This window comes from Adiantum capillus-veneris, chromosome 30 (assembly GCF_014529385.1).
Source record: "Adiantum capillus-veneris isolate H3 chromosome 30, ASM1452938v2, whole genome shotgun sequence".
Classification (NCBI taxonomy): Eukaryota; Viridiplantae; Streptophyta; class Polypodiopsida; order Polypodiales; family Pteridaceae; genus Adiantum; species Adiantum capillus-veneris.
The window spans coordinates 26,478,449-26,503,656 of record NC_140960.1 but is presented as its reverse complement, the minus strand read 5'-3'; the positions used below and the strand labels follow the sequence as shown (position 1 = coordinate 26,503,656).

The following is a 25,208-nucleotide window of genomic DNA, read 5'->3' as shown; positions in this document are numbered from 1 at the left end:
AATAGATAATAAGAAAGAAATCAACAAAAAGGATAGATAGTAGTCACACGCTGGTGACAGTTTCCAAATGGAAAGAGCATGAATTACTGCCATTAGCTCTTTCTCGTATATGGAGACATGCAACTCTGCATCCTTAAGGCGCCGACTTTCATAGGCTATCGCGTGACCCTCTTGGTTCAAAACTGCTCCTACACAATCTCGAGATGCATCGCAGTATACCTCGAAAGATTTGCGAAGATCAAGGACGATGAGAACAAGTCCGTGACTGAGTAGATACTTAAGCTTTTCGAAAGCTTGTTTTTGTCCAGACCCCCAATGGAATGGAATCCGCTTCTTTGTCAGGTCATGGAGGGGACCTGTTATCGCGGCAAAAGCTCGAATGAAACGCCGATAATAGGAACAGAGGCCAAGGAAACTTCGTACATCATGTACTGTAGTTGGTGTAGGCCATTCTACAACTGCTTGAATCTTATCAGGGTCCATCCTCACCTGATTGTGAGACACTATATGGCCCAAATAATGGATTTCTTTTAAAAAGAACTCACTCTTCTTAGCATTCACAAATAATTTGTGTTTGCGTAATTCTTCAAACACTAAGGCGAGATGCTTATAGTGTTCGTCTTCCGACTCTGAGAAGATTAAGACGTCATCAAAGAAAACGCCTGTAAAACTTCTATATGAGTGGAAGATTCTATCCATCATTCTGTTGAATGTAGCTGGTGCATTAGTGAGTCCAAAAGGCATCACTAGAAATTCATACAACCCGAAGGTTGTTCTAAATGAAGTCTTATCACATCCTAAGGAGCTATGCGGATTTGATGATAACCGCTCTTCAAGTTTATACGACTAAAGACACTTGCTCCTTGTAACTTGTCAAGAATGTCGTCAATCCGAGGGATTGGAAATCGATTCTTGATTGTGATCTTGTTTAGGGATCTATAGTCTATGCACATACGGAATGTGCCACCCTTTTTCTGTACTAGCAAGACACGTAAACAATATGGAGAAGTAGTAGGCCTTATTAAGCCCTTCTCCAAAAGTTCGTTAACCTGCTTGAGAATTTCCTCTTGCTGCATTAGACTAACTCGATAAGGGGGCTGATTTGGAGGAGAACTTCCTAGGATCAAATCAATTGTATGATCCTCAGGTCGCGAAGGTGGGAGTTCATTTGGAAGTTCATCTGCAAAACAATCTTTATAACTTTCTAATAACTTAAGTCTTTTTTGCTTTAAAGAGGAAGAAAGTTGTGAAACAGACACATCTCTCTCTCTCTTGCAAAAATCAAGTACACTGAAACACACTTTTTCATTTCTTTCATGATGGCAATGTGATTGGCGATAGGAATATGCCAATCACCTGCATCTGCAAGTACAAGATACTCCTTTCCTTTATGAGCAAAGGATAAGGTTTTCTGAACATAGTCAGGAATGGGATGCATCTTGTAGTGCCAAGGCATTCCTAAGATAACATTGCATCCTTCAAGTGAAGCTAGTAAGAAAGACTCTTGATCTTTGTAGTCATCGACCTTTAGATTCAACTTCCCTATGATTGGAGTAGAGTTTGAGTTCTGCCCTTTGAAAGCACATTGTGCTTGAATAGGAACTCCAAAACGATTGGGCTGCAAGTTCAGGTCGTCAGCTAGCTTGGTAGAGTTGAAGTTGTCCGTACTACCAGGGTCAAACAAAATAAGAGCCCGTTGGTTGTTGATACTACCCCATGCTTTGAGAAGAGATCTTTCTTTTCCATCCTTGGTTATATTTCTCTGTACATCTGGGACTGCATTGGAAGAGGGTGGTTGCGGAGGTTTGGTAGGACAATCACCCTTCATATGACCAACTTGTCCGCACTTGAAACATCTTCCTTCACTAATGTAGGTTCGCAACTCAGCAAGAGGGAGATATCTCCCTTTCTTGGGCTGATTTGGCTTTGCTTCTGCTTCGGAGGCGGTTGGTAGGATGCTCATGGAGAGCCTTCTGTTTGGCATGGTAAGTGCTTTGCTCCATCTTCCTGGGAGTATCCTTGTCATGTATTCCATCAGCTATGCGGGCTGATTCCATAAGTATCTGCAAGTTACCTCGAGGGTAAAGCTTCATAGCCTTTTGCAAGGCTTCATGCAAACCTGCTTCAAACTTGCGCATCTTCTCCGAATCACCAATCTTCTTGAATGGAGTGACTTTCAAAAGAACGTCCCAAAACCTATCCACATAGCGTGGAACAGTTTCGTTCTCTGACTGTGAAAGTCGATCCCATTCTTTATTTACCTCTTCGTCATAGTCTGGAGGAAGGAACTGTGCGTAGAACTCCTTCTTGAAAGCAGTCCAATCTTGGGGTTTGCGATCTTCCAGGATAAGGGTTAACCACCAATTGTTGGCGGTGCCTTTCAGGTACAAACTGACATGGCGAAGCTTGGATCTTTCCTTAAAATTCCCTTCTGCAAATGCAACTTCAAATTGGCAGATGAAAGCCAAAGCTGTCATTATCACGCCGTCCATTGTAGGTGTCGAATTTCACATCTTTGTCTCCCGACTTGAATGTTTTCTACCTGTGGTGCTTCTTCTTATGGTGCTCCTTCTTTCTATGCTTAGACTCCTTGTGGACAGGAGTCCTTTCCCTTGAATGCACTTCTTGCTGCAACGGATCGTCGAGAAACATGTCTTCGGAAGCAACTATTTCATCCAGATCCTTCATGAAAGAGAACTGAGGGGAATCAGGGGAATCTTGCTCTTGAACTTTTGGATTAAACCGCACATGACGTTCTGGAGGTTTCCTCTGCCTCTCGTGCATGCGGGAGGTTCCAATCAAAGGATCTTTCCTTGGTTGTGGCGCCTTTGGGTTCTGCGGGATTTCTCCCGACCCCATCGGCATTTTCTCCTTCCCTTTTTCAAGAGTATGGAGAATCTTTTGGACTTCTGGATGGGAGAGAGCTTTCTGCAACTCTTCCACCTGCTGTTGAAGGAGAGAGAACTCTATCTCGCGTCCTCCCATTTCTGCAGTCTGCAAAGAGTCGTCAATCCCTTCACGAAGAGAGAGATGACCTTGCTCTGATACCACTGTCACAAAAATACGAGAGCGTAAACTGACTTTTTAATGTACTTCAAATACTCAAGAGAATGAGAGAAAGAAAGAAAGCTTGACACTTCATTGGGGACCAAAAGATGGGCTGGTCCCCCCCCATAAAGAGAATATCTTTATTACTAAGGGAGAATCTTTACAAGCACAGGAACGGGACGAAAGCCCGTCCTCTATTCTTTCTTGGCCTTTTTCTGCTTCTGACTGAGAGAGTAGAAGAACTGCTCTCTGACTACTGAGTGGATCTATCCTCTTCTGCGAGATTTTGGGAAGCTCTCGTAGAGGAGAGTCTACCTTCCACAAAACTCATCGGAAGCTCTCACGAATGAGGATCTATCTTCCGCTAACTGTGCCACTTTGGACATAATCAGTCCTGCAATCAACCAACCACAGAAACATGCAAAACACACACACGCTTGCTGTAATTTTCTGCACATAACCAGAAATTGTTACCTGAGCGCGTTCCAATGCCAAAATGGAGGTCCTTTTCGCGATGGAAATGCTCCAAACTTGGTGTATGTGTAGAGTAGGTAGTGGGGAATAAGATTCTATGAAGACTTTGCTGAAATTCACCCTAATACAAGTGATTAGGGGCTGAAAACAGGGAATTTACAGCAGCTAGACAAGGGAGAAAGAGAGTTTACTACTACTTTACGCGATGAAACTTCTCCCAAAGCTGCATGCAACCATGAGAGGCCTTGTTCTAGGTCATGGGTGCTCAAAGGCTCCACATACACCACAAGGTGCTGCTCTCAAGCTTCAATGGAGAGCTTCACTGCGTAGAGGATGGTCAACTTGGGGGGGATAGTGCACTACCAACCCGGCAAGAGGGGGAGAGGCTGCTCTCTTATAGCCTCCCAGAAGAGGGGGCGCTAGCATGAAGAGAGGGAGTGTGGGAGAAAGAGAGAGATTGCATGGGAAAGTGTGCCTAGTACTTGGCACACTTACTTTGAAATTTTTAAACCATTCAACTTGACTTTAAAAATCCTATGCTAGTTAATGAAATGTGTAATTAAGTGCACAACTGCACACATAGATGCAACCAATTAAATTGTTAGCTGCTCCCCAGCGCAATGCCATACCGACACTGCTCTGGCATTACCTGTTCGCACTTGTCCGGCCATTTGGTCCGGCATAGACAATTTAAAGAATACATTAATTGACTTATCCTAAGGCCATTAAATGATTCAGGCCTTAGGGTTATTATTCTAAGGACCCCATCTCGTTCCTATGCTTGCACTAGCGCGCGTATCTTTCTGAGCCTGTAATCTGAGGCTACTATCTACCCCTTTATTGAAGTTCCGATTTCCCAATGGCTAGGGCTTCAGGGTATTTTTTGCTAGGGTCTCCCTGAGTTGCACTGGCCCAAACTTGGGCGCACCTGAGGCCCCAGAACTGCTAAATCTATTCTAATGTGCACACAACTAATTAGATAATTCTTTTCTCGTAAATAAATTAATTATTTACAAAGTCTGACTTAGTTACAGAAAGAAACCAAGAACTCAAGTTAGCAATTGCCACGTCCTCGTGACATACCACCCTCTTAAAATGGCAAACGTCCTCGATTGCGTGCCATATATACATGCCATAGATGATTTAGTGTGGTAAGCACCCTTTTATCATCACATGTATCCGCAAGAAAGACTGTCAAAACATGTGTACAAATGAATTAATGAGACCATAGTTACAGGGGACGGAGGGGACGGAGCCTAGGGACGGGGGACGCCCCCGGTTCCGGGAAGTAGACGGGTGGGGACGAACGGCAAATGGCCTGCCAAGTGGGAACGCATGCAAAACGTCCCGGGGACAGGAGGGGACGGCAGGGGACTTTTTTTAAAATTTGAATATCTGATCATTTCTAGTGGCTAGTTGCTCTCCAATAGCCATATGTTTGAATATAAAAGCCACCCTTTGGGTCCTCATTTGTCGATGTTTTATTAGCACATTTGCGTCTATATGACTCATGTTCTTTGGTCTATTTAGTGTAAATTTGTGGTCAAAGTGATGCTCTATGTGTGTGGTATGTATGTAGGTCAAAAAATGCCAAAAAAACTCTCTTTTTTTTTTGCCGTTCCGACCCCGTCCTCGGGAAATACAGCCTGCTGTGTATTTTTGCAGGTTTAGGGTTTCGGTCCTAAACAGTATAATACACTCAGGGGGTCCGGGGACACGAGGGGACCACTGTACAGATGATTTGGAACATTTTCAGGGCAGAAAACAAAGAATTCAACGTACTACAGATTCTCGCCACGTTTTGCAAAGTGTCCGTATACGTCGGGAAAGTCATCTATTGCGTGGGGACACTATCTCTGAAGCGTCCTAGTACAATTATGCTGCCGAAATTCGGTCGAAACAAGTCATTTTCAGCTTGGATTATGCAGGACATCTCGTGGGAAATCACAACTTTTATTCCCTCTTTGAATGCAATAAAGAAATACCGAAAGGGGTGCCAGTCTTTGGGGCCAACAGGTGTCGGCATCTGCTTGGTAGCGCTCTAGATTCCAAGTCGTGTGTGTTTGAAGTATCAATTCCCGTTATAGGTTTTCTTTGCAAAGTTTCTATGTCCTAAAGTCTAAAGTAAAGTTTCGAGTGAAAGCTGCTTTGAAGTATTAAAGTGTTACCAAGTGTGTAGATTGCAGTTATCTCTATGTTTTCGTCTAATCACTCGCCGAAAGTGATTAGAGTTGATTATAGTGGTATCAGGGCCAAATCTGCTTCATTGCCCTATGTAATCAAAAGCACGATCCAATCAACATGGACGGAGAACAGGTCGACCACACTATTCAAGAAGGGAACCCTCCCAGTCCCTCCATACAAAGGCAACCAAACGAGACACATGCACAATAAGTGGTTCGACAATTGATGTACCTGGCACACCACCAAAAGAAGAGCCCAATAGATGATCGAATTGATTTAGAAGCCTTGCACAATTACTTGGGCTCTCTAAATCCACATGTGGTCCCAATTGTCTCTCAATAGACCTTCCACGTGCATTCTTTTGTATTGCAAAATCCTCTTGTGGCCTCTTCTTGACAGAATTCTGGAGATGTCTCTCAAGTTTTAGGGAATGGCTTCACGAGAACCTTCCCATGCTGCCACATATACTTTTCCCCCTTTACCTCCTAGACCCTCATCTTATCCTCCTCCCCCACTACCATGGAGGCTCGTCCAAAACCCTTTAGAGATGGGGGTGCTACAGTAACGTTTTTTTCGCATTCTCAAGCATCCAAGATTCTCATAATTCTCTCAAATTTTTGCAACAATTCGACGTCTTGTGCAGTAATGGGTGGGAACTTTACCGAAGAATCAAAGTTTCTCAGGATCACATCTTATCTCAAGGATAGTGCGTTGACATGGTGGGCTACCCTCGCCAAGAAACCTGACCGCCCTAAAACTTAGATCAACTTTAAGTTAACACTCTACCCAAGCTTTCTGAATGACACCTTCGAGGTCAAAATACTTGCTACTTGGTCTGGCCTAAAAATGTACCCTTCAAACACGCTTTGTAACGGGATGGGCACCACGTGCCAACGGAAAAGAACAGACTGAACAACTTTAAGTGCTTCAAATAACACAGAATTGAAAGAGATGCACGACACACAAGACGCGGAGTGGCGGAGTTCCGCTTCGAGAGAGCATTGGTCCCAGACCCCGATGCCCCTTTCGGTATATTGCTTCAACTCAGTACAAGCGTACTCTGTCCTCTGCATTCCCACGTGAAGACATGCCAAAGACTAAGCCAATTGCACATATTTAAAGGCCCTTGGCCATGAAAAGCTTCAAGTTCTAAAAGCATCTAGACTCCAAAAAGCTAGCAGCGCTAAAATCTAGAAATCCATACAATGTTGCCACGTCATCAAGCTATCAGCATGATTACTTAGGGAAGATGCTATAAGTATGGGCGCATTCGACACACTTTCAGAGATCGTAACCAACACATCCACTGTACACCATCCAATAGTATCCCTGTCAAGCACCCGAATAGTCAGGACAACAACGATAACAAGAAGCCCCACCCTTTTGTCGGATTGATTCCAGTGTACCAAGAAACGAACGGAACGCAATCCAAACGAGTCGACGAAGTCGGAAATGGAACGCCGTTTCGGAATGGGGTGCAACCGGAACGGTGCTCCGAAACGGGGGGAACATGAGGTGGAACGGCGAAACGGTAGAACGGGCAAAAGTAGGCATTTGGGGGCAAAAAAGTAGGTCATTTAGGGACAGATTTGGGGTTGGGACAGATTTGGGGTTGTTTAGGAGTTGGTTTGGGACTAAGCTGAATGGAGGTGATTCAAGCCTTACTTTAGTCGACCGTCCCGGCCCTGTTCCCTTTCTGTCCCCCCCTTCTCCTCCCCGTTCCCGTCTCATTCCAGAGCCTCCCGTTCCCGTTCCCTATTCCCGTTCCGAGTAACTATGATTGATTCCAAATCTCATAGAAGAGCCTAGACATGATACAGTAGGAGAACCTTGTAGAGCTTGGGAACGAGTGACAAAAATGCCCTTACCTTCTTTGACCCAAGGTCCGCCAAAAACTTCATTTCTACTGACATGGCCGCTCAACTATGAATTGACGAATACGCTGTCAGGAGTTTTTTTGAGCTAGGGATTGCGCATATGTACATACACATGCATGGTGCATCGAATAAAGGATTGCCCATTTTCCAGAGCCAGGTGGTTACGTGGGGCCCACATGTGTACAGGTAGGACAGCATGTACATAGTGCAGCGATTTTCACTATTATCAATACTAGTGTGTTTTTTCTACAATAAGGAGGAGTTGGTAGCGCGTAAAACTTCTCGAGGAAGCTATCCACGAGCCGACGACGTGAGGTCAGCAGGTGCGTCAGATGGCATCTAGTGGCGTCAGGAGGGCGAACGAGGTCAATATTTGCACGCGGATGAGGACAGACACAACGTGGGTGTTTTCTTGTGAGAGTTATGCAGAAAGGTCATCATTAGGACCACTTTTTGGGGCCACTTCGCGTGGTGGCGAGATGCATTATTGGAAAAAAGCTGAGTGCCAGGTGTGCGAATGATGCAAAAAGGTGACAACTATGCACTGCGAAGTCAGTTTTTGGCCTGTTCGGGGTCCGTTTGAGGTCATCTAAAAGGCCAAGGGTGCCCCAGTAATAAAGCTAAGTGTGGGAACTGAAAAAACAGAGAGAAGACCAGAAAAAACGTGGAGAAGAGAGGAGGAACAGCCGCAGCTGTGTTTTTGCTCATTTTGGAGCCTGTTTTGGCCGTAAACTGCTCATCCGATGTCAGATTTGAGCACTTTGACATTGTAGACTGGGGTTTTGGGCCGTTCCGGACGCGATGGCGCTGTCCATTTTGCCAAATTCCTCACTCTTTTTCTGCTGTTTTTCTGTGTAATCTTCTCCGGTGAGTGAAGCTTCTTCTCCAATTTGTGATTGTATCTGGTATCTTTTACCCATATTGTGTGAGCTGTTTGCCCCATTGGTGTTGGCCCAAGCTCATTTGTATCTAAACATCAGAAATTCTCCTCTTTTGAGCTGAGTTTTTTGGGTGTGTGTGTGTGTGTGTGTGTGTCTGTGTGGAGTGGACAAGTGGATAGTCTCTCTCCTCTCACTCCTGAGGTGTGTTCCCTGTCTCGGCCAGGTGTGTTGTCTAAGCCGAGTGGTGCCCCATAGTGTGTGTGTATCTTCCCAAGAGTGTGTCGGGTCGTTATAGAGGCGTTGTGTGTGTTTTCATCCCGCTCACAACGCAAAAGGCAACTCAATTGAATCCCAGATGGTGAATGGCACTTATGGGTCTACCACACCTTTGGTTGGCTCTACGAGTCCATGTCCATGAATTTCTCAATGCAGTTGATTTCTACATAATGAACTTAGCAGGAGGTGATGTTTTGTTGGGGATGCCTTGGTTCTATAAGTATGATGCTCTCCTTCGCGCTCAAGATAGAGGAATCCTGCTCACCCATAGAGATAAACAGATTAAATTAAATGTGAAGTTTCCGGGTTAATTTGTACCTATTTGCCTGTTTGTGAATACCTTTGAACGATTGATGGTTGGATTCTCTGTTCCAAGCTATACATTGAAAGCTGGATATTTCTTGTTCCATGGGAAACTTTGTATTGCGTGTGCTCTTCTGAATCCCATGCCCCACTATATGCAGGACATCGCAATATTTACCCAACAGCCCTCGCCATTGACACATTTTTCTATTGGCCTACTCTTCATGAAAATGTCGACAAGTATGTTTCTAAATGTATCACCTGCCAGAAAGTGAAGTACAACCAACAAAAAGCTTCCGGGTTGTTACATCCTCTTTATCCCTACTCAACCTTGGGAAAACATTGCAATTGACTTCAAATTCGACTTGCCGACTACCTCATCGAGATGTAATGGAATTCGCGCCATCATTGACCACTTTAGCACACAAGCTCGTTTCATTCCATAAGGAAAACCATCAAAGCAGATAGGATGGAGAATCTGTTCTTACATCATATCTTTCAACTACATGGGATGCCTCAATATATCGTCAATGACCGAGATCCATGAATGACAAGTCTCTTTTGGAGATCCCTCTTTGACAACATAAACACAACATTGAAGTTCTCGTCATCATTTCATCCATAGAGAGATGGCCAATCGGAAAATGCAAACTCCACAATACTTGACCTTCTCAAGACCTAGGTCTCCGATCATAAGAACTTGTGGGTGAAATACTTACCACTCATGGAATTTGCCTACAATAACACGACTCATTCAACAACTGGAAAAGCACCCTTCAAGATCATTGAGGGATTTCGTAAAGTCTCCCCAATTCAACTCACAAAGGATAAGATTTTTGAGGCCGAAATTTTTGTACAAGACTTGGATATGTCCTATTCGAAGGTTAAAGAAGCTTTACAAAAGTCCCAAGACAAGCAAAAACGAGCTACAGACAAGCATAGGAAGCAATTGAGTATCAAAGTGGGCGACTAGGTTCTGCTTAGATTTGAAAAGGCACGTTTACGGAAAAAAAAAAGACAAAGAACGGTTGTATCCCAAACTCAGTCAACGATACTATGGCCCATTCAAGGTCATTCACACCATTAATGATGTTTCTTTCCGATTAGAATTACCTTCTCATTGGAAAATCCACAACGCTTTCCATGTCAACCTTCTTAAACCATTCAAAGGAGATTTGCCTACTATGCCTTCACACGACGTTGAACCAAAGGTAGAAGAGGCTGAAGAGATTTTGATCCCAAAACAGATTTTGGCTCATAAAGACTGATCACTCGAGGAAAAACAACATGAAGATTTTTGGTGATGTTCAGGAGCTATCCACCCATGGATGCCCAACGGATGAATTTTGAGGAACTGACTGATCATGATGATTTGATACAATCGTACACAAAAGCTTTTGGATTAGCTTGACTTCTAAATGTATGGATTTTAACATAGTATGACCATGGCATGCTTTCGTCATATCAAAAGGAAGATGTTCACTTCATGTGACTCTCCACAAACTTTGGATGAACGATCGCATCCAAAGAGACATCAGTTGGGACCTTGCCCTTTAATGAGATCCAATGTCATTTTATATGCATTGGAATGGTGTACACCCGTGATATACTTTCCATATTTTGGGAGTATGTACTATGATGTGCTTGCTTGAAAGATTTTCGAACGCAATCGAGTGTCTATTGCAGCTTATTTTCTATATGCGTATCAAAAGCATTGCATTCCTGCCTGACAAATGTTGAAAGTTTGCATATTTTCTTAGATCCTACAATCAAGGACGATTGCTTTGATTTTAGAAGGCGATATGTGACGGGTTTTAGGGTTAGGATTTCTGCATTGAGGTCATAGATGCATCTGATCCATGCGTTCGTTTGGCCAGTCACAGACTTCCTCTCTGTAACAAACTTGGACTCTCCAAGTCAAGATTCTACCGCGACACAGCAAAGATTCACTTCAAAACAGTTCACAATTCACAATTGATTCGACACAACCCGGCGGAGTTCCGTGCCTAGAGATATTGGCCCCAAAGACTGGAGCCCCTTTCTGTATTTCTTTTTGTATTAATCTGTGTTCAAAGTACAAGAGAGTGGGAGAGTTCTCACTCTCAGACTTTGCGTCCAGATGCTCTGAGTTGTGAGACACTGACCACCAATTTAAAGGTTACAAGGGACGCCCAAAAGCAGAGTCCCAAAAGCTGTTCTTTTAAAAGCTTTGCAAAATAAAGCAATTTGCCCCAAAAGCTTCTCAAAAAAATTGTGTAGGATTCGGCAGCGCAAAAGATGGAATTACCGTACAGCCTGCTAGCGCTTTTTGCGGCGCAAATTGTGGAGGGTTCGTACGATAGCCACGTCAGCACCATGAGCGTGAAATCCGAGAACCTACCACGTCAACCTGTCTCCGCAATTCACGGACCTGCCAGTTGAGGTATTTGTGCGTGTATCCGGGTTGCCACGTCACTGGTTTGTGACATACTGTCACCAGGAGGTGTATTTTTCCTGTTGCCTTCCGTATATAAGTACTAGATATTTTTATTTATTTTTACTTGTTTGTCTCGGAACCCTTGAAAAGATGCAAGTGGACATTGCATGGCCAGTGTGAAACGGCTGTAGCCAAATGGGTTTCTCACATCGGGGATCTAGGTCGGTCAGACAGGACCAGTTAGCACTGAACTCTGATGAGTATGGAAGCTCGTGTGCGCCAAACTGGAATTTGGGCCACTCTTCAAGTCACTGACAACTTTAAAGGTTGAAAGGGGCTAGTAAATTAACCCACATTGTAGATGTTGGTCAAATGGTAGTCTTCAATGATGGTCAGGAGACCGATAGGGACGCCATGGAAGCATCTCCTAAAATTTAGGGAACTGCTATTTTTGACCGGAAAATGTGTTCGCGTCATTAGCTCTGGAATGACAAGGGGAACATTTTATTGCTCTGTTGCCAAGTCAACTGACGCACCAGTTGAGATATTTTTAGCAGGGAAAGCCCAAACTCGGAAACTGGGCGACGTGTCAGCCTGTGAGCGATTCTACCACTCTGGGAGGCAAAAACGAGCTGCATATCAACAAAGGGGGCGCCATTTTCAGCCTCAGGTGGATTGTAGCAGGTACAGAAGCTATGGAATGCTTACCTTGCCCTCTATGCACAGTATGGTGACGGGAGTGATGCCCCGCACGCTACATACTGCTCTCTTTCTCCCCTACATACAGTATGTTATGCCCCACTAGTGGGCTTCTCATTTGACCTATGCACAGCTGTGGGGAAATATGCTTTCGTGCCGAGGCAAGAGCCTCTTTGCACAGGAACCGGTGTAGCTAGCTACTGCACCAAAGCAGGTACACGAGAGGGTGATAACCTCTCGATTGCGCAGTAAATTCAGCACTGTATGTTCGCTGTTTTTACTCTGTTTTGGGGCTGTTTTGAGCCCAGAATGCTTCCAGAATCAAGGGGCACTTAGCCCAAGGTGCAGGGACAGTCGTGTGCCCAAATCAGGTCAAAAACAGGGCTGAACCAGAAATTACAGCGACCTGCAATTTACTGTTTTGTGCTCCCGAATGAGGGAATATGTCCATGGAACAGAGGGCTTACCTTAGAAACTGATTCGGATTGATTTCGGTACCGTTATGCTGCCGAAATTTTGCCGAATCTGGAGCGTACTAGCTGGATGCAGGTGTTGTCTTCCAGGGGCTCTCTTTGTAATTCTCTCTCTAAATTAAAGAAATACCGAAAGGGGCACCAGTCTTTGGGGCCTACAGGGTGTCGTCTTTGTGTGCGCAGTGACATTCTAGTTGCTGGACGCATCTGTTTTCTCTCCTCTTCTCAACCCTCTGTGTAAAGTTAACAGATAATTGAAGTACTACCGCCCTCTACGTTGTATAGGCCGGTTACACATACCCCTCTCTTGAAAGCATTGTAATCGCCCCCGATTACGCCTGCAAAACAGACAGAGGCCATAAACTGTCTTAGCAAACACTGACTGTTAGTACCGACGCACTAGGAACAACACATCTAGCACATGTACCAATGGATAGTCACATCACAGAACATCACTTGACATGACAGGACATCACATGACAAATCACATTCAACAATCATTCCAATCTTAGACGATGATTAATCGGCAATGTATTTAGCAATCACGTCTAGATCCAGTCGGGACCTCTCAGATGCCGGATTGACTAATCCTTATTACAATCATGTCTATAGAGATTTATCAGACCGAAATGTTGCAGTCATTTCTTCTATCAGTTCCTGCACTCAAACAAGTCAAGTACAAATCAATCAGTATCATTTTCATTATCGCGAATTCCAGTTCATAAAGTCATACAGCAGAATACTATCAGCTCAGCAATATCCCTGAAACCCAAAGGGACATCAGTGACTCTATATTAAATCAAAATATCAGGGCAATCTGTCGACAAAGGAGTGTAGTGACTCCCCTCTTGTGCAAACCCACTGCACTAGATTCGTCCATGCTGAAGTCGGGGTTCTACCGGAGTAGACTATGCTAAACCGAATGCTTCAAGGTAAAGGTTTACAATCTGAGAAGTATCTGCCAGGTCCTCCTCCTCCATCCACTTCGCATTGAATGCGAGATAGTTCTTGAATTTAACCAAGAACTGCCTTATCACTTTACCTTTTATCTTTCTATCTTTATGTGTCAGTATCTGTTCTAGAACGAGTATCTCCTCGTTTTCCTCCACTTCGGGTTGCTCATCTGGCTCCCCATCATTGGACACATCGCCTTTAAAAAGCTTATGGAGACTCACATGAAAAGCATTGTGAATTCTCCAAGTATCGGGCAGCTTCAATCTAAAAGAGACATCATTTATCTTTTCTTTTATCTAAAAAGGTCCATAGTATCTCGTGCTAAGCTTTGGAAAAAGCCGCTCCTTTCCCTTTTTCTTTCTCAGGCGTGCCTTCTCAAAACGTAAGAGCACCCAATCGTTCTCCTTTAATTTCAAATCGCAACGATGTCGATCTGCTGCCTTTTTGTGTCTTTCTTGAGATTTCTCTAAAGCCTCCCGGACCTTGGCAAAAGCTGTGTCCAAGTCCCTCGTATACTCGTCGGCTTCAAAAAATTTATCTTTTATGTTTAAGAAGGGTGGAACCTTCAGAGCTTCAATAATCTCAAATGGCACCTTCCCCGTCGAAGAGTGTATCGTGTTATTGTAGACAAATTCCACCTAAGGCAAAAAAAATTCCAATTGAGTCTTCTGATCCGAAATGTAAGACTTCAATAAATCCAGTACGACTGAATTTGCAATCTCAGATTGCCCATCTGTCTGCGAGTGGAAAGATGATGAAAATTGCAACAGTATGCCAATGTTCTCCCAAATAGCCTTCCAAAAGAAACTCGTGAATCGGGGATCTCTGTCAGAGACAATTGTCTCAAGCACGCCATGTAACATAAATATCTTGGCAATGAACAGTCTCGCTAAATGATCCGGCTTGACTAACTTCTTCACTGGAATGAAATGAGCTTGCTTGCTAAATCTATCAATAACAGTCCAGATACCATCGTGCCCACTCTATGTTTTCGGGATATCAAAAATGAAATCCATTGCAATACTTTCCCAGGGGCGGGTGGGAATGGGTAAAGGCTATAACAATCCTTGTGCTTTATGCCTGTCAAACTTGACCTTCTGGCATACCAAGTGATTGCGTACAAAATCATCCACATCCTTCTTGAGTCTCGGCCAAAAGAAGTATTTCTCCACACCTTTCAAGGTGGTAGCAATGCTGCGGTGACCCGTAAATGGTGGACAGTGGAATTCGGTTAAAACCTTTTCCCTCAACGGCAGTGTAATGCACAACATCGTTTTCTTCATCGAGTAGCCATCCCGAATGGAATATCCCGCTACTACCTCCCCATTTTGTATTCGACCGAATACATCTACAAAATCTAGATATGTGGCATACTGATCGACCATATCCTCGAAGCTTCTATGATGTATCGTGGAAATAGCCAGAACCAACGGCTTCCAGGGCAAAGCATCTGCCACCAAATTTGTATGTCCCTGTACATGGACAATCTGGAAGTGAAACTGTGATAAGATGTTCGCCCACCGCATCTGCTCTTCCGATAGCTCCTTTTGTGACAAGAAGCAGAGTCTCAGTAGCGTAAACTACGGTGATCTGTGAAGACCATAAAATCGGCTCCGAGTAGGTAATGTCGCCACTGAGTAAGAGCATGGATAACCGCCAAAAGCTCTTTCTCATATATCTGTGCTGTCGATTCCGGCCTTGAGAACAATCGGCTCTCGTAGGCAATGACATGGCCTTCTTGCATTAAGACCGCACCCAGACTACGACCACAAGCATCACAGTATACTTCAAATGACTTCTGCAAATCCAGCAAAGTCAAAACTAGTCCAGTAGTCAATTTCTCTTTCAATGTCTAAAAGGCAGTCACCTCTGTGGGTCCCCACGAGAAAGGGACTCCTTTCTGTGTCAAGATATGCAAAGGGGAAGCAACCTCAGCAAACTATCTAATGAACCGCCGGTAGTAATCGGGCCAATAACGAATAGTCTCAATCTTGGTTGGGTCCATCTGCACTCCTGCTGTTGAGACGATGTGTCCCAAAAAGTGTATCTCTGGTAGGAAAATTCACTCCTCTTTGCATTAATCACCAACTTGTGATCTCGCAATGCCTGAAAAACCTGTAGCAGATGTTCTCTATGTTTTGCCTCATCCTTGGAGAAGACAATAATGCCATCAAAGAAAGTGTCCACAAAAGATCTGTACTCTCTGAAAATCCTGTCCATCATTCGGTTAAAGGTCGCTGAAGCATTGGTAAGACCAAAAGGCATCATCAAAAAATCGAATAAACCGAAGGTCGTCCGAAAAGCTATCTTGTAGACATCTCCCGACATGATTCGGATATGATATCCGCTCTTCAAATCGATCCTACTGAAACAAGAGGATCCCTGTAGTCGGTCTAGAATATCATCGATCCTAGGAATCCGAAATTTGTTCTTGATGGTGATTTTGTTGAGAGCTCTATAGTCAATGCACATTCTCCAAGATCCGTCTTTCTTCAAAACCAACGACACCGGAGAGCAATAAGGTGAAGTACTCGGATGGATAAGACCCTTTTTCAAGAGGTCTTTCACTTGGTTCATAATCTCTTTATTATGGGCTCGGCTCACACGATAAGGTGGCCGGTTCGATGGTGTGCTTCGAGGTATCAGATCGATGGTATGATCCTCAGGACGAGCTGGTGGCAACTCGCCTGGCACGCCCTCAGAAAAGCAATCCGCATGAGTGTGGAGAAAATCTTGGCGTTCTTTATCAAGGTCAGACATTTGTCCTATGTTCATATTCAACTCTTTCAAAAAGATCGAGTAAACAAATAGATTGGATTTCATTAATTTCGAAACGGCCGAAGCCGATACAATAGGGGCAGACTCGCCCTTAAGTTTCACATCAAGTACAATGGTTCGGCCCTTTTCAGTAGTCAGTGTCGCTTTCTTTGCCAGATAATGGACCACGGCGTTGTTCTTATGGTACCAAGGGACTCCCAGGAGAACATCACAACCTTCCAAGGGCATTATGTAGAAGTCCTCGTGCCCCAAATACCCCTGACAATGCAACCAAAGTTTGCCAATGACAGGTGTAATGGCCACGTCCCTGTTGGGTGTCGCTAGAACTGCCTCTGCTTGTGGTCCCATCCGATTGGGTGTAATCTCGAGCCGCACCGCCAATTCAAGTGAAATGAAGTTGGCCTTGGCTCCTCCATCAAAGAAAATCAAGGCTTCTTGATCTTTCACTTTGCCCCAAGCTCGGCAAAGTTCTGTACTCTCATCAATCGTGCTTGGGTCAGTACCCATGCAATCAAGAACCAGTCCTGGTTTCATCTCGCCTTTTCGTCCACGTTCCGCTAAGCTGCTTTCGAGCTCTCTGGCCTTTCTTCATCTTGCTCTTTATGTGCGCATTTCGTGGAGATGTGCCCAAGTTCCCCGCATCCAAAACACTTCCCCTCTTTGATGTAGTTGGCTCTCTCCCGAAGAGTGAGCCGGGGTCGTGCATCCTTATCTTTGTGTTCTTAAAGGCTCTTCTTCTTTCTACTTTCATTTTTAGAAGTTTGTTCGGTTCTCTGCGTCATGATCTCATATGAGCCCTATTTTGCATGACTCATCAGTTCTTGAATAGAATCTGACTTTTGTTCTAAGCAGTGATCTCGGATCTCTGTAGGAAATCCGCAACTAAACCGCTCAATCTGTTCTTTAAACGAGATCTTCTTAAATGAAGAAGCGGGTAGAAAAGAGCTCCAAAATCTCTTGCAATATGCGTCCAAAGTATCTTTCTTCGTCATCCGGAGATGATTCCAAGCAGTTCGTATGTCTTGTTCGTACTCTCGAGTCAACCAAGAAGAAATAAAAAGCCTTTTAAATTTCAACCATTTAACTGGCGCTTTCTTGTTCAATAGAAGAGTGAACCATCATGTTCGAGCATTTCCCTTGAAGTAAGAGGTAGCCCTCCGAATCTTGGAGTGCTCTGAGTAATGCCCTCCAGAGAAAGCTATATCAAACTGTTGTATGAAGGCCAAAGCCCTCGAAGCATCTCGGAATCCTGAAAAAAGTGTCAAATTTAATTGATTGTCCACCTTCTTTAAATTCTCGAACTTTCTTGCTTTTATCCTCCAAAAAATTATACTGGTTGGCTTTATAAAAATTCTTCTTCTTTGCATCAAATCTATGATCGTCGGAGTCCAAACTATCTGAAGACGAGTCCTCTGTAGAATTGTCAGAAATTGGGCGAAACTTAGGCTTCTTTGCCTTTTTCTTGCCCTTTTCGAAGCTTTGCTTTTTCCTTCGCTTTTTCCCTTTCCTGTCTTCTTTCCTCGAGTGAGAAGAGCTAGAAGAACTGTCAGAAGAAGAAGAAGAAGAAGAGGAGGAGTTGGAGTCTCCTTAAAATTGCACACGCTTCTTTTGTTTTCTTGCCGAAGCAGAAGTAGATTGACGACCCAAATAACCCGGGAAGTCAGTTCTTTTCTCCTGCTTTTTGTCATGCTTTTTGGCTTTGTTGTTCGCGTCAAAAATCTGGGTAATTCGTGTATCAACCACCTCTTCCAATTCTTGCTATGTAAACATCCTCGGAGTAGGAGGTTTCTTGAGTGCCGGTTTGAGGGGTGGTTCTATGGCCTTCTGCCACTGGGAGTGCACTTCGTCGAAGGATGTCTGAGTCAGAAATTTTGCAAATTTCGGATCCTTCGCAAGATTGATCATCATCTTTGTCGCATCGTCAACCAATTGTCGACGTTCCATCTCTTCAATCTCCAACTGAGTAGGGCGAGGTGGGCCGTACTCTTCGTGAGAATCTTCTTCGTGATCTCTTTCTGCATCCCTAGATGCGGAGGAAGTCGACTGTTCGTTGGAATCCATAAGTGCCACGAGAAAAGGATCAGATTTCTCGATAGAAGAGAAATCGGCCGCGCTCTGATACCATTGTAACAAACTTGGACTCTCCAAGTCAAGATTCTACCGCAACACAGCAAAGATTCACTTCAAAACAGTTCACAATTCACAATTGATTCAACACGGTCTGGCGGAGTTCCGTGCCTAGAGATATTGGCCCAAAGACTGGTGCCCCTTTCGGTATTTCTTTTTGTATTAATCTATGTTCAAAGTACAAGAGAGTGGGAGGGTTCTCACTCACAGACTCTGCGTCCAGATGCTCTGGGTTGTGAGACCCTGACCACCAATTTAAAGATTACAAGGGATGCCCAAAAGCAGAGCCCCAAAAGCTGTTCTTTTAAAAGCTTTGCAAAATAAAGCAATTTGCCCCAAAAGCTTCTCAAAAAAATTGTGTAGGATTCAGCAACGTAAAAGCTGGAATTTCCGTACAGCCAGCCCGCGCTTTTTGCACCGCAAATTGCGGAGGGTCCGTATGACAGCCACGTCAACACCATCAGCGTGAAATCCAAGAACCTGCCACGTCAACCTGTCTCCGCAATTCACGGACCTGCCAACCGGGGTGTATGTGTGTGTGTATCCGAGCTGCCACATCACTGGTATGTGACATTTGTATTAATCTGTGTTCAAATTACAAGAGAGTAGGCAGGCGCTCACTCTCAGACTCTACGTCCAGATGCTCTCAGTCGTGAGGCCCTGCCCACCAATTTACAGGTTACAAGGGATGTCCAAATGCAGAGCCCCAAAAGCTGTTCTTTTAAAGCTTTGTTAAAAATAAAGCAAGTAATCCCAAAAGCTGTAAGTAAATTCAGCCAACGTAAATCCGTACGCAATGCCACGTCAGCAGTCGTAAAAAGCGGATTTCCGTACAATCTGCAATACAGCCTGCCAGCATATTTTGCGGCGTAAATTCAGGAAATGCCGTACCGCTTGTTGGAGCTCTTTGCGGGACTGTCCCTTGTTGTGTGTGTCCGGTTTGCTGCCCCACTTGATGAGGTGTGTCTAGGGCTATGCCACGTCACCAGTTTGTGAGAAACTCTTTTGAAGTGAATCGCTAAGTGCCACGAGAAAAGGATCGGATTTCCCGGTAGAAGAGAAATTGGTGGCACTCTGATACCACTGTAACAAACTTGGACTCTCCAAGTCAAGATTCTATTGTTGTGTCACGGCAGAATCTTGACTTGGAGAGTCCAAGTTTGTTACAGCTCTGATACCACTGTAACAAACTTGGGACTCTCCAAGTCAAGATTCTACCGCGACACAGCAAAGATTCACTTCAAAACAGTTCACAATTCACAATTGATTCGACACGGCTCGACGGAGTTCCGTGCCTAGAGATATTGGCCCCAAAGACTGGCACCCCTTTCGGTATTTCTTTTTGTATTAATCTGTGTTCAAAGTACAAGAGAGTGGGAGGGTTCTCACTCTCAGACTCTGCGTCCAGATGCTCTGAGTTGTGAGACCCAGACCACCAATTTAAAGATTACAAGGGATGCCCAAAAGCAAAGCCCCAAAAGCTGTTCTTTTAAAATCTTTGCAAAATAAAGCAATTTGCCCCAAAAGCTTCTCAAAAAAATTGCATAGGATTCAACAGCACAAAAGCTAGAATTTCCGTACAGCTTGCCAATGCCTTTTGCGCCACAAATTGCGAAGGGTCCGTACGGCAACCACGTCAACACCATCAGCGTGAAATCCGGGAACCTGCCACGTCAGCCTGTCTCCACAATTCACAGACCTGCGAGCCGGGGTGTATGTGTGTGTGTATCCGGGCTTCCACGTCACTGGTTTGTGACTCTCTCCCTAGAAATATGGTCCATACCAATCTCTTGCTCAGAGTCCAAACCTCTATGGAGACGGCAGTTCTCTCTAAGTGGTGTCTGCATTTGTGATTGTCTGCATAACAATAGGATATCTGAGTAACCTTCGAGTCTAAGGCTAACTTGGCTGTGTTTTGCAGATTTCGGCCGAGGGGCCTAAAACCTAGAATGAGAAAGAAACTAAAGGGATTCCAACTTATGAGTACCTTCAGAGGTGCCTAACTTATTAAAAGAGAAGAAACTGAAGTCTGCCCAGCTTATAAAGTTCTGTCGATGAGGCCTCCATATTAAAAGCCCCCTCCCCCCGGAGTTTAAAAATAATGACACAGCTGGCAGTACAAATTTCTCCGTGTTTTACGGGCAGCTGTACGGAACCTCCGCGATCTGCGTTGACAGCTGACACATGGCAACTGTACAAATTCCCTTGTTTTTCGGCGCTATTTCACGGCAGATTTGGGATAAGATGCTTTTAGACCTGCTGATTTTGGGTCTCTACTTTTGGCAACCCTTATACAGTTTATAAGCATCCTTGGGCCACTATTGGGAGGTATCTGGACACGGAACTTCTGAGAGTTGGACCCTCGGAGTTTGTAATTCGGCAAATCAATAATAAAGAAATACCGAAAGAGACGCCAGTCTTTGAGGCCAGTGAGACAAGGGTGGAACTCCACTACTCCTGTGTTCCCGCATGGATTTTCTCTCTCTCACCAAGTTGTTTTAGTTGTTTTGAAGTACTAAAAGTGTTGCCAAGTGTGTAGATTGCAATTATCTCTGTGTTTATGTACGATCGCTCATCGGAAGTGATTACAGCAAATGTAGGCCCAACAAGCAACGTGTGCTCAAAATCGAAAGTATGATGTATATTAACATCCGAATCCATGGTGCAAGTGCAGCTGTTAGCGGAAAAAAACTACCTTGTAATCGTATTTTGATTAGGCGCCATTGAAGATAGCTTTGCTCTTAATGGCCTTGGATATTCAATTACTTCGAAAACCCCTTTGGTAATTGACAGCTTTTAAATCTTCTATAATGATAACTTCAACAATTGACAGCTTTTAAATCTTCTATAATGATAACTTCAACTACTTCAACTGTTAAGTTCGTGGTTTTCACAGCTCCGTTGCGGACCTCCACTCCAAGCATGAAGACAAGCATTATAATCCATGAAAGTGGAGGGATATGGGTTGGGCCCTTGGAAAGAGGAGCAATGGCAAACAATAGGATCGAAATTTTCAAGTTGTCGAGCTTGGAATTCCTTGCGAATTGGAAGCTTCAAACTTATGAGCTCGTGAGGGCTTGAAACTCCAAGCGAGAACCACCGCACTTGCATGCAACTTCCTTAGGCAAGAAGAAACATTTGAGTGCTTCCACTTGCCGAACCTTGGAAGTCCTTGAGGGTTCAAAGCTTCAAATCCTCTACGCTTCAATTTGTGACCGTTTGCAAGGCAAGAACCACCCCTTGGCAACATAAGGGCTAACCAAGGGAGGCCTAGAGTGTGAACAGTGAACACCCCACCCACCAAGCAAGGCTATGGCGGGCTGCAGCATAGGCAAAGAGGGAGAGTAGGATAGAGGGGGCGATGGCGAGCTCAGCTACGGTTGTTGTAGAGACGAGTTCTGCTCACGCACAGGTCTGAGATGGAGCTTGTGTGAGTGCAAGGGAGCGTTCCCACAGCTTCTCCTCGGCCACATGGTCCACGGTTTGCATGCATGCATGCAAGGAGAGGCCCCCGAAAAGCCTCCATGCCCCACTATCTTTAGCTCTGATACCAGTATGAGGCCAAAGGGTAAGAACCCCTCACTGCTACCCAGCCATCCTCTTCTATAATAGGAGAGCAAATCCCCCATGCTGGTTCCCACTGGGCCATGACCAGCTACCCTTGGCCTCACACAAAGTAAGAAGCACATAAAAATTAATGCTAACAAGTGGAACCTGTTTGATATTTTTGTCAGCCCAATGGCCTCAGTTCCAGTCCACTTACAATTTGAAAAGGAGCAATCTATACTTGTACCTGAGAAAATACTCGGAGATGTTTCCTGATGCAAGCCTGCCAGAAAAGTTTCCCAAGCTGAAGAGTGATGCAAAGAGGTTGGTGTTGTTGTAGCCCAATGATTGTCCCACTTGGCTTAAGTTGCTGCTGTAAGCTACACAGGATCCACACCCACAAAAGAGAGAAAGGTAGAGCACGTAGTAGTGCCAAGTCTTGAACAGAGAAAGAGTTGGTTTGTCCTCCCCAAGCTCTTCGACTCTCCAAAAAGACCAAGAAGGTAACCTGCCACAGCATGACCATTCTGCTAGCTTGCTTGGTAACGTCTTTCCTGGAAACTTGCCAGCGCTACTGCCATCTGCACTCGCATCCAGCAGTGGTTGACATAATGCACTATTTCCTGAACCGTTTGAGACTGCTTTATCAAGAAGAACATGACAATCGTGATCATGCAACGGAGGGGAACCTTTCTCATCATCATCATCATCATCATCATCTACCTCAAGTTCTTCAAAAGAGCTTACCACTTGATTGTGGTTAGCGCCCAAGTCCTCTGTTTCCTTGACCTCAGACAATAGTACTAGAGGAACCAAAGCTGGGGCTCCAAGGATGGCAAGTAGGATGACTATTGCCATTACTTTGTAAACATTGCTTTCCTTCAAGTCTGTAGGTAAGAAAGTAAGACTGGCAATATACACAGCAAGCCCGCAGGCCATGGTGTTGAAGATACGAAGGCTCGTCTGTTCTGCCTGCTCTTCTTCCTGCGTCTCAGCAGAAGAGACTGGCCGAAAAAAGATTGCTGAGATAAGTGAAAAAGTGGTGGGAATGATTGTTAACATCAGCAAATACGCAGAGGCTGAATTTGAGAAAAGTGTATCACAAAATGCGACAAAAACTGCTGCAGATAGTCCCATGTTGGCCTTAAACAATCCTGCAACCGGTCCACGGTTTCGTATAAAGTTCCGTACGGAAGCATTGAATATTGCTACATTCATCCAGCACGGCGTGCTTCCTGCTGCCGTTGCTGCCAAAATCATCTACACATGCAGGTAGAGGAAGGGGATGGTAAGCAAAATCAAGTTAAATCTAATGATGAAAACGTTATTGCAATTCAAGAAAACAAAACCATAAGCTGCATTAAAAGCACTTGCTGCGATTTCCATGTCCATGTAAACTTCAGTCAGGCCTCAAATAGCATAAAATATCGCTATAAATGCTAGTCCATGGGATTATTGTAGAATTGGGCACATAAATGTGTGTGTGAAAGACATTCAAATGTAAACAAAGAAAAAACACTCAGATAAGTGTATTGCAGGAACCATGCTTACCACCCAATATGGCAGAGGGCTGATGCTTTGAGAGACAACTAGCCACTCTACGCCGTACCCAAGAAACGCAGTAGAAGCCGAAATGCAGAAGAGGGCCCAGACAGGGAAGTGGTTGCTGAGGATGCCAGCAATGATGCCACCGAAGGAGTCACCGACATCTTCGGCAATGCTGATGCCATTGAGGAGCTTCTGGTTGATGCCTAGCACCTGTTTGAGAGCCGAAGAGTAGTTGGGAAACACATAACATCCAGAGAAAATTGTGAGCCAGATAGCGGAAACGAAGCCCGCCCATTTCTGTACAAAAACTGCTCGCTTCGCTGGGAAGGTGGTGGGCAAGCTTGCCATGATTGATGAGGCCAAACTGAGTTGATACGAACTGGTGTTTGTGTGTGTGTGTGTGTGTCTGTGTGTCTGTGTGTGTGTGTGTGCGTGAGAGAGAGAGAGAGAGAGAGAGTGAAAAGAGGGAAGGTGGGGCGCCAAATTAACCATCTTGACAGACCCACATTTACAACCGTGGTTTTAGATGCGGCTATGGATCACGACGCCCGTCTGCCGTACAGAGTCAGAATTCCACTAGAGACTGTGAGTCGTGACGCGTGACGCATGTACAACGCGGCAACGCCTGCAAAATTTGCACACGTGCCAATGTGCCATTCTAGCCTAGCCGCGCTGCCGCTGCTCGCATATAACTACAAAACATTCTCTTTATTCAATCTTTACAGACGATCGTGATGGCAGTCTTTCGAGAAAAACGGAGCGTTAATGTTTTTTTGGGTATGCGTAGCTGCTAGCAACTTAGCAAGATTCTCTCTCTCTCTCTCTCTCTCTCTCTCTCTCTCTCTCTCTCTCTCTCTCGCTGCCATTTCTCTCAAGCCGCACTCGCCGGATCACCCTGTTGGCGATACGTGACCAAGGAGGGTTGTCAAAAACTCTGTGCTTTATTAATAGTACTAATACAGTCACCGGTTTTTGGTTGCTTCTCTCACTTGGTATCGTTGTGGCATCGTGTAGTCACAAGTCGAATCAAAGAGATGCAATCACGTGTCAAAGGGGGCGGAATCCCTCCTCCTTTTATACTAGTAGGTGATACGATTTTCATGCAATTTGTGAACAGGTCAAAAAATGAGGCATCAAATCACAAAAACGTCTGTCAACTCCAATCGAAAATGGTTGTGAGTTGCGTGGAAGGCATGCAAATTTGACCTCTCTCTCTCTCTCTCTCTCTCTCTCTCTCTCTCCGCGCGTGCAAATGGGTGTAGGCAGCAATCTCTCTCTCTCTCTCATGAGGAGTGCAACTCACAAAACGTCTGTGAACTCCAGCTGAAAATGGTTGTGAGTTGTGTGGAAGGCATGCAAATTTGACATCTCTCTCTCTCTCTCTCTCTCTCTCTCTCTCTCTCTCTCTCTCATGCATGGCAGTTCGCACGTCATCGAAAGGTAGGCCTGTCTTCATATGCAATCACCTTGAGGCTTGAAGGCGTGTGGCCTTGAGCAAGACGCTGACATGGGTGAAAGAATCCATGAGAAAGGGGTCGTGCTGGGAGCAAGCGCAGAGAATACACGAGGCTAGGGAGAGCCGCCTTGCGCACAACGATAACATGGGTCATGGGTGAGAGAATTC

General features: G+C 44.7%; 1 protein-coding gene across 3 annotated transcripts in view; it reads right to left on the bottom strand.

The window, feature by feature from the left end:
• Positions 1–24,191, bottom strand: part of LOC147417711 (protein NUCLEAR FUSION DEFECTIVE 4-like) — a 44,646-nt gene extending 20,455 nt beyond the window's left edge. The window contains exons 1-2 of one of the 3 annotated variants that reach the window (XM_086506561.1): positions 23,588–24,191; positions 22,284–23,296 (exon numbers count right to left, since the gene is read on the bottom strand). In XM_086506561.1, the coding sequence (XP_086362687.1) occupies positions 22,284–23,296; positions 23,588–24,076 (1,502 nt within the window). In that variant the 5' untranslated portion in view covers positions 24,077–24,191. The remainder of the gene's footprint in view (positions 1–22,283; positions 23,297–23,587) is intronic. The other 2 variants (XM_086506559.1, XM_086506558.1) reach the window with 2 other exon arrangements.
• Between the last annotated feature and the right edge of the window lie 1,017 nt (positions 24,192–25,208).